The 12,611-nt window shown below is 36.7% G+C and overlaps 1 protein-coding gene across 1 annotated transcript in view; it reads left to right on the forward strand.

Moving 5' to 3' along the window:
* LOC124153799 (WASH complex subunit 5) overlaps positions 1-12,611 on the forward strand; it is a 43,090-nt gene that overhangs the window by 16,809 nt on the left and 13,670 nt on the right. Inside the window, exons 8-16 of the mRNA XM_046527164.1 lie at positions 3,538-3,674; positions 3,752-3,869; positions 5,452-5,571; positions 5,856-5,974; positions 6,474-6,590; positions 8,049-8,300; positions 9,904-10,086; positions 10,609-10,943; positions 11,464-11,626. Coding sequence (XP_046383120.1) covers positions 3,538-3,674; positions 3,752-3,869; positions 5,452-5,571; positions 5,856-5,974; positions 6,474-6,590; positions 8,049-8,300; positions 9,904-10,086; positions 10,609-10,943; positions 11,464-11,626 — 1,544 coding nt within the window. The remainder of the gene's footprint in view (positions 1-3,537; positions 3,675-3,751; positions 3,870-5,451; positions 5,572-5,855; positions 5,975-6,473; positions 6,591-8,048; positions 8,301-9,903; positions 10,087-10,608; positions 10,944-11,463; positions 11,627-12,611) is intronic.

The raw sequence follows: 12,611 nt of genomic DNA on the forward strand, positions 1-12,611 counted from the left end.
AGGTTCAAGACTCCGTGATGACTGTATATTTTCTTGTCTCCATTGTGATCACACGGCGTCAACTTTTTCATTAATTTTTATTGCGACAAGCATAGACATGAGACTATTTTTTTATCACCATAATGACGTTTAGGTATTTAAGCAGTGTCATTTTCAACGCGGAGAAGTGAAGACTTCACTTTCTACTCAAAAACATAACGAAAGATTAACGGGGGGCTAAAGCAGTGGCTTTTTTTGGAAGAAATGACATTTTTTGGTGCATATCTTGTTATTATATTGGAAGGGCTACGGAAGATTTTGGGAAGCGGCGAGCACAAGACACATTTGGTGTAATTGTTGCTTTTAACCCTCTAGCGGGCGCGACTGTTATTTCTTCACAACCGGGCGAATGGCGTACTTTTCCCATGTTATGTGAATATATGATAATACTCGATTTTTGTTAAAATTAATCTTTATTTGTAGAAATTAGTAAAATCTTGTACATTTATAGGTGATACAGATATAAAGGTACAGAGGTGGTATACGGCCGGTCGCCCGGCGTAATTTATACGCCACGTGTGACGGGTTCCTCTTGCTGATCTAAAAAAAATTAGTTAAAATACCTCGAACTTTGAAAACTGGCAATATAGACAGTCAAAGTACATTGTAGGAATACACGAGACCTTTCTAGCCCAGAATGTACGTACGATGTTGAAATCCTTGGCTTTCGAAGATTGACGTATTTTATACGCCACCACGTCCGGTCCAGGGTCATAAACTTTTATTTCATCCTATTTATTAATGGAAATTATATTTCGGAATGGTTCTTTTAGCACATAGGTACTGTGTAAGTAAACTCCCTTTGGAGTAAAGTGAATTACAAGTGTTCGAGAGATATGGCATTTTATATTCGTTTTGTGTTCTTATTAATTATGTCCGTACGCATGTTGTTGGTCGCTGCGAGCCTATAATGCCATGTGCTCTTGCAAGAGTGGTTTCCATTTTTAATTTTTGATCAGTATAAGCAATGAAGAAATTAACAATTTGGCGCACACCAACCCTTGCTAGTGTAGTCGTCGTATCTCCGTGTTTGAAATGACACTGCTTAAAGACCTAACGCCATTATGGTGATAAAAAATAGTCTCATGTCTATGCTTGTCGCAATAAAAATTAACGAAAAAGTTGACGCCGTGTGATCTCAATGGAGACAAGAAAATATACAGTCATCACGGAGCCTTGAACCCTGGTCCCCCGGGTGGAAGCCGTAAATGCTAACCACTACCCCACCTGACCCTCCTGGTGAAGGGTGCAATATCATGAAACTATACGCGGCTTGTGAAAAGTACCACATGAAAATTAATTAATTACAGCCAAACTAAGGCCCATTCAACGGAACCACTACTAGTTCAGGGATGTGTACACCATTCCGAAGGCCATAAAAAATACGGCATTGAAAAAGGCGGAGCAACTTTCGTGGTCTCCCCTTGTAAGATATACTCGGGTTGAGATAGGCACCCATCTTGGGAGGTGGCCACAATGCTTGCCTTAATGTCATGATGTACATAAACACCTACACCTCCACCAACTTTTCCTACCCTATCACACCTTAGAAATAGGTATTTATCAAGATTTACCATAGTATCGTTAATATTGGGGTTCAACCACGTTTCAGAAGTACACATAATATCATATTGATGCTCAGTAAAATAGAGTCGAAATTCATCAATGTGCCGTATCAGTGATTGACAGTTAACATGACAAAGTTTTAATTCATTCATGAATATGAAATCTTAACAGTACAATTGTATTTTTACAGATAATTTCACAAGAAACGGCACAACATATTTCACAACCAATTAATACAGTAATACATATAATAGTAATATTTATGCATAATTTGAAAATGAAACTATTAATGTGCATAATAAGGCATTGATTCAACAAATCATTTAATCTTAAAACAAAGAAGGAGAAAAATACTGATACATGAAAGATGAGATATACCCCACAAAATAACAGCTTTTTTCGGAGAAAAAATAAATCCTTGTAAATACATATGATTAATTTTAACGGCAGACGCACGAAGAACAGTAGAAAGATCTTAGATTGATTGGTAGTAGAACACCACAATGCGTTATAGAAGACTAATACGTCTTTCATTATTAAACTATTACATATTTCCTATTTGAAATTTTCAATGTCGTACATGCTACGAATAAGTACACGCTCAGAGCCTTCACGCTCACGAGCTTATATCTTACCATTTCTTAACCAGATAAATTTGATTTTACCTTGCCTTTTTAGTTCTCTAGCCTTGGAGAATAGTTCTCTGTTGGTGGAAGTAAGACGGCAGTTGACGTAGATCGGGCGGCTGGGAAGGTCGTTCCATCCAAGGTCTTTTGTGTATAGGTTCCGCTTGACTCTCCTCGCATCAAGAAACTCCTCGGCATTTGTGTATCTGAGGAATCGTACAATGATGGGAGGGGGTCTGGATGCATCACCAGCCGGGTTATACCTCACACGATAGGCGTAATCAATAAGTTGTTGGTCAACCTTAATCCCAATAGCCAGTCCAACTTGACTGACTAGAGCACTAACAACTTCACCATCTTTTGCTGGGACACCATGGATTTCAATGGTGTTTTTCAGTGATTCCTGCTCTAATATATTTACACGATTTTCTAGTTCAGTGACAGATGCTTTTTGGCCCAAAATTTGCCTCGAAAAATCACTCATCTGGTCACAGAGCTTATTTATGGCACTATTAAGGGACTCGATTTGCTTTGCCTGATCACTAACAGTTTGTTCCCAAAACGAAAGAGACTTTTGTAACTCACATTTTCACTGATTATTTTGTAGAGACTTAACGCGGTCCAGCAATTCTTTCACCATTTCACCCAGTGCGTCAGGCTGCGAGGAGGCAGAAGACGGGTGAACCAGGGCTGAGATGTTACGCACCGGTGTGTCGTCATTCCGGGTAGCACGGGCCTCTGTAGCACAGTTACTACACTGCCAAAGTTGTTGCTGCTGAGCTAGGAGGCCTAGATCCTCCTCACTGAGTGAGGTGCAGACTAGGTGATATACACCACTGCAGCGTCCACAGGAAAGCTGCTTTTGACTCTCTAGGAGCCTTTTCCCACACTTCGTACACCCAGGCATTGCAAAACTTTCACAGAAACTACGGAGCACAACCAAGAGAGACACGACCGCTCACTACGACTGCTCGACTGAGACTGTATTGGTCTTTTTGAGAATTAAGTTTATCAACAATTCTGCCTGCCTGCAAAATAAAGCAGCTTAAATAGAAAATTCTGTATATGTATATAGTTGTATCAACAATTACCCACCTTCCAATTGGTAGGTTTTGTATCCCATTCAGAGTCAAATTAACTAGAATGTATCACTTTTTTGGAGTGAAGTCAACTCTAAATAAGACTTATTTCAATCAAATCAGTTACTGATTGTATTATAGATCCATCATTCCTCCAGAAGATTAATAGATGAAAAAATTGTTTCCTTACTTGTGTGCGAATTAGGTGTTTTGTTTTACATTTACAGTTGCTGAAGGTCACAAAAGGTGTAAGCAAATAAGAGATCAAGTTCTAGCTGATACCCAGCATGACCCTTTAAGAATATTTGAACTGCTTCTCAATACTGCTCAACTGGAGCTCAAGGTGAAGGAGATGCTAAAACAGGTAAATGTTTTCGATTTTGTAGTTATTTTTACCTTTATTTATTGCATTTTATTTGATGTGATTGTTGTTTATTTCAGCTTTTGACTGAAAAACAAAAAAGGTGGGAGAATTACAAAAAAGAAAGTATCGAGAGAATGCAAGAACTGTCCGATGTCTTCTCAGGTGCTAAACCTTTGACCAGGGTTGAAAAGAACGGTAAGATCAGTGGAGCTGTGAAGTTGAACTTTGATGTTACACAGATCTTGAGTATACAGTGAGTCCTCTTTTAACGTCACTTACCATTCCTGGTAAATGTGACAATAAACAAAATGATGTTAATCGAAATATAATATCCCATAAGAAACAATGTAAAAAGTGAATATCGGCTCCTAGACCTCACAATTCCTACGCGAAAAAATTTTAGCGTATCATATCTGGGGCATTTTTTACGATGGGAATGCCAAACTATGGCATAAATACGAGTTCCTGTCTTCATCGACGACAATAGCAGCAGTGACATAAATCCTTCTCCATTTTTGTATCTTCCCGCATTTGCTTTTCGGCTTCGCTATGGTGGTCACCCGGGCAAGCGTCGCCTGGGCATCATCAGGGTTGAAACATCGTCGCAGTTACAGGAACCAAAATTATTGTGAACGCGGTGAAAAAAGTGATGACAAAAATTCTGAGTTCTACACGGAAAAATGCCTTGAAATCACTTTTTAGGTTCCTGAAAACTATTATGTCAAGTAGAACCTTGCGCACCTACCTGAGAATTCATTTTGCAGAAAATTTGCTAAAACCCTAATCGCAATTAACGATAAACACACCATTTTACACTTTGTATAGACTAACTGTATTACCGCCCACGAAACGAACAACCTGCAATGCCTGTCACTTCGCCTTTTTTCTCGTGCGAAATTTAAAAGACTTGACGTTATGGCAAAGCAAAGGTAGGATAAACGAATGATGATCTCAAAATTTTCATGATGTTATCGCGAAATGACGTTAAACGGGGTGACGTAGAACGAGGACTCACTGTACTTAGATCTTGATTTTACGAACCAATATTTAAGTTCGTCTTGTACACCTTGCATGTAGTCTCCTCTTTTCTGACTCAAGATTTTACATTTTCTGGTTTTCGGAAAGACTCAAATAAATTTAAATTGTATTCTTAGAGACTCAGTACCTTCTATGCCTACTTGTTTTAACCTTTTTAGCATTCAAAGTGGAATATGAAATGAGTCATGGTAACATTAATATTTTCATTATGATTACTCCTGGCAGGGGCGCAGCTAGGATTTAGGCTGGGGGGGTTTAGGTGCAACTAATATTGGGGTGTCTGGGGGTATAGAATACCCACCAGGATAAGCGGTAGGTGCGAGATTAATAAATTACGAAATTTTAAGATGAATGATTCAAAATGGTGAGTTTTACGGCTTTCTGAGGGATATTTTATTAATCTTTACACTATTCTATCGGTAATATCAATCAAATTAAGTAAAAAGGATTAAACATAAAATTACTCTGAGCTCTGGGGGGTTTTATGTTTTATCCCCCAGAACCCCCACCTCGCTGCACCACTGACAATGCTATGAGTTAGATCTCTATCAGCTGAACTGTTACTCGGAATAATTTTTCGATTTCATCACCTGTTCAATAATTCATTTGAGGCCTTCCTTTGCTGTTCTGAATTAGCATGCAACTTGATGTTACTATATTCATGTATTAATCATTCCTGAGTAAGTGACTTGATAATTAATTCCTGACATTCTTAATTTCTATATTTTAAAATTTACAGAAAATCTGCAAGCATGGTTTCAAGAAATGGGGAAACATGTGGATTCATTGAATCATGAAGATTCTATGGCTGCAGGAAGAAAAATAGTGCAGCTGATTCAGGCATTAGAAGAAGTTCAAGGTACTATTTTCTGTGACATTTTTAAAGATCACCTATAACTCATACAATATTCATGGTAGAAAGTGTAAGAATAATTTGTTTTTAGATTTATTCGTTTGAGTTATTATGGTGATGTTATGTAGAAATGGTCAGGTGTGATTCCTTTTTCTGCATTATTCTCACCTTTTTATATTCATAAGACAATTTTCTATTTTTAAAGTTCTCTTTTTCATATAGGTAATTTGTTATGTATCATTTCTCTAATTAATTGTTTTCATTTCTCTGATTCACTTTTACTTACGCAGAGTTTCATCACTTGGAAAGCAATCTTCAAGTTCGCCAGTTTTTGGCTGACACTAGAGACTTTCTCCATTGCATGATGCGGACAGCTAATATTCGAGAGGGTGCTCTAGTTACTGTTCAGGTTTGTTATTTACTCAATGATTTGAATGTCAACTTAAACATGAATTTTCATTGATATGCTTGGATGCGAGTTCCTAATGCATTCATTCTTATTACGGGAGATTACAGTTATATGTTCTGGGCATAATTTATTTCTAAATTTCCTGATGCCCCTGATTCTTATAGCATTTCTGAATCAAGTACAATAAGAATGTGACCTAAAATTTATGCAAGGAGAAAAAAAGGACTTAATGGCATTCTATGGATCTAAAATTGAGTTTAAATTTTAAAACTTATTTTCTTGCATGCACCGTAAGCCATAATGATAATGAATGCATTTAATGGTGTCAAAATTATAGGTGTATGTAGTTTTAATTTGTGAATTAACAAGGTAAAATTCTGGTTTAAATTCCTATTAAATATCTACAATTATTTATTAAGTTGCTGGTAACACATATTTCATATTTATTATAATTTGTATCTTATCAATGATGACACATGTCTTTCATTAATTCTTGCAGGTTGTTGGAGACCTTAGCTATGCATGGGGGCTAATGGATGCATACACTCCATGCATGCAGATGGGCATTCGAAAAAATCCTGCTTTAGTTGCCAAACTTCGTGCTACTTTTCTTAAGGTAAACTTTTATTATTATCATCACATTTGCCTGCAATTATATGTGAACTTTGATTGAACTCTTCTCTTTATAGTTTATGAAAGATATCTCTGGTCTTCCTACATGGCTTGCGCTTCATACTCGATGTATTGTTGTTCAATTCAAACTCCATGCAAGGCTTTTCAAAACTTTTTCACAAAAAGACTACATAACACCATTTTTGTGAAGCCCGAAATGGGATTGAATAAAACAATGTGGGTGTCATAATGAATAAACCTTCATGTAACAAACTTAAAAGCAAAATTTTATGGAAACTTCCATATTCACTATGTTACTAACTGAGATTGAATTGGTCTTGCTGTCTCAGTTCAGTTTGGTCAACAATGGAGTCCGAACAGACAGGCCCTTAAGCAGGCAGAGGTGGTTCATTATTGCAAGCTGTCTGAAATCTCAGTTCATGCAGATGAAGCCAATCTAATTCTTAAACCTATTGTGCTGATCCAGTACAGCTGAGAGCCCTCACCTGTACCTCATTTGACAGCTAGCCAAATTCTCAGACATTTAGTTATAACCCTCACTAAACTCACAAGAAAAAGTTTTGAGGAATACTTGCGGATTGGAATTGTTTTTATCACGAACGAGCCGAAGAGCCTGCTGATTCTTATTAAGGAAGTTATTACAGGATTAAGAAATGTTATCATTGATATATCATCAAAACAGAAAATGCTATACATGGCAATATTCAGTCATCTGAGTTTACAGACCAATATCGCAATAATTACTGATTTAATTTTAAATCAAGTTCATCATATTAAAGTTCTGTTATATATGCTTTGAGTGATGGCATGCTAACAATTTGATGTTAGTAATAACTTCTTTGTGTGCTCAAAAAAGAAATGTCAGCCTATTTTACTATTGACCTTTGGGATGCATCACATTTACAGTTTTGTTGCAGCAAAATGGTCTTGGATTTCAAAGTTTCAATTATCCATGCTATATCTAAGGCTTTTACGGTATTCATAGTAAGTTTCATGTCATAATGCTTGTTAGTATTGTAGTTATTGATGCAAATGTAGAAACTTGCAATTTTTGGATCTGTGCACCTGACAAAAATCATCCTGTGGGCAGTCTTCTAGCCCTGAAATGAACCATTATGAATTAATTTATGATATATTTTTGGGAGCTATGGATAAGTCGATATTGTTTAATTTTACAAGTGCCCTGGCCTGCTGGGAACCAGTCTATCAAGTGGACTGGTGGAAGAACTGTTTATAATTCTTCTTACTTACTACGAATAAAACTGACCTATACATGAGAAAATATATCTGCTGACATTAAGTATGAGATTGCTGTCTTCGTTGTATTTTCATCCCAGTATTCTGAGTCCTTCATGTCTTCTCTCTCGTCCATTAGAAATATTTACTGAGGTAATTATACCTCCTCTACTAATTCATTACATATTTAAATTTGCATCCTCAGCTTTCATCTGCCCTGGAGATACCCCTGCTCCGAATAAACCAAGCTCACAGCTCGGATCTTGTATCTGTGTCTGCCTACTACTCTGGTGAATTAGTTGCCTATGTTCGAGCTGTTTTACAAGTCATTCCTGAGATGACATTTGCTCTTCTGGCACGTGTTATTCACCTACAGACAACTGTTCTTAAAGAGCTGCCTACTAGACTGGACAAAAACTTATTGAGAGAGTATGCACAGCTAGACGAGCGTCATGAGGTTAGTATTTGTTTTCCTTGTTTTCATCATGGGAAAATATATTCCAACATCAAAAGTTAGACTTATGACTTTCTGTTTTGATTTGAAGTGCACATCTTCCCAGTCAGCACAAAATGTATACTTATTACCCCAATTTTTACCCTTATTTTACATGTGTAGAATTATGGTAAAGGATGGCCAACCTGTGTGTAAACAGGTAAACTATTTATAAATTTAAGTGGTAATAAGGGGACTGGGGTGTGGTTAGTTTATGCTTCCTTTCCGGCAAGGATCAACTGTGGAAGATACTCTTAGAAACAGACGGCAGATTGCATCTGCTGGATTGTGGCGGGTACTTCTTCCAGGACTTCGACCCTCCGTAGGAACAGGCATTGTCCAAAAGCATAGGCCTTCTGCCACTTTTTCTCCTTTCGTCGTGTTAACTCCATCGTGCATCCTCTAGAACCTTTCTCTCTCTCTCTTTCTGTGTCACTCTATGCTTGTGTGTCACTATCTGCCCTGTCTCCTTATGCGTCTCCCTTTTTATTCATTATTCACTTCCCAACATTCCAACATTCCCCACACTAATGCTGTCTGAACTGCATATGAACAGCAACGACATAGTGGGAACTAGGCTAACTAATTTCCATCACTTTCACTGTTCATTTGTTCACTTATACCCTCATTCAAAAAGATGCATAAAAAACAATTCACACAATAATAAGTAAAACAACAAAAATAACTAACACAATGAAATAAGCCTTTTGGCTGTTAATTACAGGGTGCCGTCACAATATCAAACTTAATTTTTCTACTTTAAACTTTTCTTCAGCACATACAATTAAGTAAATGCCTCACTATATATTTTTTATACTTCACTGTTGGCAATTCTGCACTGGAGTTATTAATGGGTAAAGAAAGGGTAATGATGAAAAGGGAAAAATGCCCCAAGTTACTCAAATAATTTCCATCTAAATTATAGTGCTGGCTGGGTTCATTCTAGTATTATGGTACTTACTTCTATCTCATTCTGAATTCAGGTGTTTCGATTGGGATATTAACTATATGTCTTATTTTTTTAAATTGTGGAATATCCTTCTTTATTTGCTCTACCAAATCTCTTACATAAATACTCGACTCAACCGTGTCACAATGTTTACATACATTTTAAGGAACTTCCCTCTAACAATGTGTTGTGGAAGCCTCTAGAATAATGGCTAATCTTACTTAGGATGAGTAATAGTTTCTTGTTTTTAAAGTTGGGTGCAAAATGTTTTCTACAGTTAATATTAGTGAGTAATTTATAAAAAAGGCTATAGTAATCTCTGGAAAGGAAAGAAAATGTGTTGTTTCTTCCAGTTAATTTTTGTATATCAGTTTTCTCTGTAAACATCTTATTTTCAGCATCAGTTATTGTATCTATACATTATTACTTTGCTTCTGAGAGAGTAAAGCCATTGTTTACTATCATTTATGTTGCTAGCAAAATAATCAATGAATGGTTCTGATAAGTTTCTCTTTATATTGTATTTTAATATTTGTTTCTGGGTAGAACATGTTTTGCAGATTTAGCTGTTTGTTCACCATGTCTAAAATTCTATCATTCTGTATTTTTAACTTTCAGGTAGCTAAGTTGACCCATGCCGTCTCTGTATTCACAGAGGGTATATTGGCTATGAAAAGCACATTAGTTGGAATTGTGAGGGTTGACCCAAAGCAGTTGTTGGAAGATGGAATACGGATGGAACTTGTTAAGCATGTAGCTGAGGCATTACACTCAGGGTTGTCTTTTGATAGTAAATCCAAGGTGAAGAATTTTTATTTTTGATTTTGAAAAATTCTTTTCTCTGTGTTGTTGAAGAAGATATTAGAATATCATCTGTTAAAAGTCATGGTCAATCAAGAATTGTATCTCACAAAGGTAGACCACATACCTTGCTATGCCCTTTTCAGTGTCATATATTTATGGCATTCGGTATGCCGAATGAATATTAGTTATTTAATCAGTGTTATTTTGAACATGGAGATAGGAAGACTATACTATGAAATGTAGGTTGTGGGTCGGGTGGTGTACTGTGAAACCAATGCTTAGTTGGAACAGTGTATGAGGAAAAGTGAAAATGGAATTCTAGATTTTAAAACTGAATGAATACATGCGTGCATATTTGAATACTATGTACTCTTTGGATACTCCGTTGGGAGAAATTCTTTTTTGTCGGTAACTACTTAAGAAAGTCAAGAAGTATACCTCAAAATCAAATAAAAACTTAAATTTACCATTCCACCCAAATATGACATAAATTACCTTTTTTCCTTTTTATTTTATCAGTCCAGCGATCTGGTGCCAAAGCTACAAGCCTTGGGTGTTGCAATGGACGCTCATCGGAGGTCCTTTGAATACATGGGTGACTATGCTGGTGTGAGCTGTGGTGGCTTGCAAATTTGGCAGGAAGAATTGTCCCGGATTGTTGGATTCTGTGTGGAGCAAGAATGTGCTAACTTTGCTCAGAGAGGTGGTTCCAGCAATCGTGCACCATGGGAGGAGTGGAAAAGTGTCCACCAATCTCGTACCACACCTGTTCCTACATTTCCCCCTACAGATGCACACTCAGTCAACTTCATCGGTAGACTAGCTCGTGAGATAATACGAATAACAGATCCAAAGTAAGTATTATTTAATATCTATAGCGTATGCTTGATACACTATGTTCTCATTTTATATACTGCCTTGGGGCTATGTTATCTTTGCTTATAGTGCTTGCTATTATTATAAAATAACTAATTAAAACATTAAATTACTGTATGGGTATGAGAAATCACCCCAAATAAATTGCAATTCTTTATGTTAAATTTTTAGAGGCCTGCCAAATTGTTAACTTTGTGAATTTTACTATGTTATAAACATTATCTCCTTGTCTTTTCAATGTCGTTTGGTGTATATCTAGTGTCACTTTTTTTACATTTGGAGGTGCAAATTAATGGAGTTTTCATTAGAGTATGAATAATTATTATTGTAATTACAATCATAATAGTAACCCAATTTTTTTTCTATGCACCGTTATATAGATTGAAATTTTGCCTTTAGAAGTGACCTTTCCTTCATTGATTTTGTAATTGTATTTATTAGCTTCAACTATAATGCCGTCAGCAGTGATTCTTAAATATTTTTTCTTTAATTACTCAGGACCACAGTCTATGTTGAACACATGTCTTCCTGGTTTGAGCTACGTACTCGGAAGGAAGTAATAGACTTAAACTTCTTTTCTTTGGTGACTCAATCCATAGGAGTTGCTGGGCTTACTGGGCTTGATCGATTCTTTTCATTTATTATTGTTTCTAAACTCCAGGTGAGAGCATTCACTTCATAGTCATCTAATCTATATAATTATGTATAAGGAATTGTGATTTATTTGTTAAAGCTGCTCCTCTCTATATGAGCTTTATATGATATTCTTGTCTTACAGAGATGTATTCTGATTGATGTAAAAATTAACATAATTATCTCTACATTATCTCAGTGGCATGCAGATAAAATTTGAAAATTGTTCTTGTGTCAAATAAGTATTTTTTTATAATTAGAGATGAAGCTGAGATGCAAAGGCCTTGTTGAATTTTATTGGATTCATGATTTCAAGATTTGACAAAATGTATGGCTTTCTTGGGTATAATTCTGTGGTGATGATCACGATGAGTGCAAGAATCAGGGTTCTCCAGCCACGTTTGTTGACAAACCACCATCCCACCCAATAGGTCAATGTTGTAACCTCTCTGCCTCATGGAGTCTTCTCCATCCTCATCTCTGAATTATTGTATTTAGAGAAGAAGCACCTGATCCCAGTGTGAAAAAAGGGCTGCGGTCAGAGATGGTCCTTAGACAGGGCTCCCACTCAACCGTGAATAAGCCATGAATTTTGTCTACCGTGAAAAAACCTGGAAAAAGCCGTGAATTTCATCATTAAACCTTGAAAAAATCTCTCAAACTTGATTTTAGAACTACGATTGACGGATGAAAAGAAAAATTGAAATGTCCATCTTATTTCAACGTCATTCACGCGCAGACACTGTCCACGAATTTACCTGCACACGCATATTCGAAGCGCAATTATTGGTTTGTGTGCCATAATGAAACATTGACCCTAAGCCTGTACCAAAGGCTGGTAGCCAAAGTATTCATTAACCCTAGCGAAAATTCAGTCACTTCTTAATTTTCCTGGCACCTGGGTCCCTCCATTTTCCCGCTGACAACTTTCAGCGAGAGCTGAATTTTGCAAACGATATGTGACGTCAGGAGAGATACCACTTTCATTGCTGCGTTTGCATTCACGGCGTCTG

Source organism: Ischnura elegans, chromosome 2, assembly GCF_921293095.1.
Source record: "Ischnura elegans chromosome 2, ioIscEleg1.1, whole genome shotgun sequence".
NCBI classification, from domain to species: Eukaryota; Metazoa; Arthropoda; class Insecta; order Odonata; family Coenagrionidae; genus Ischnura; species Ischnura elegans.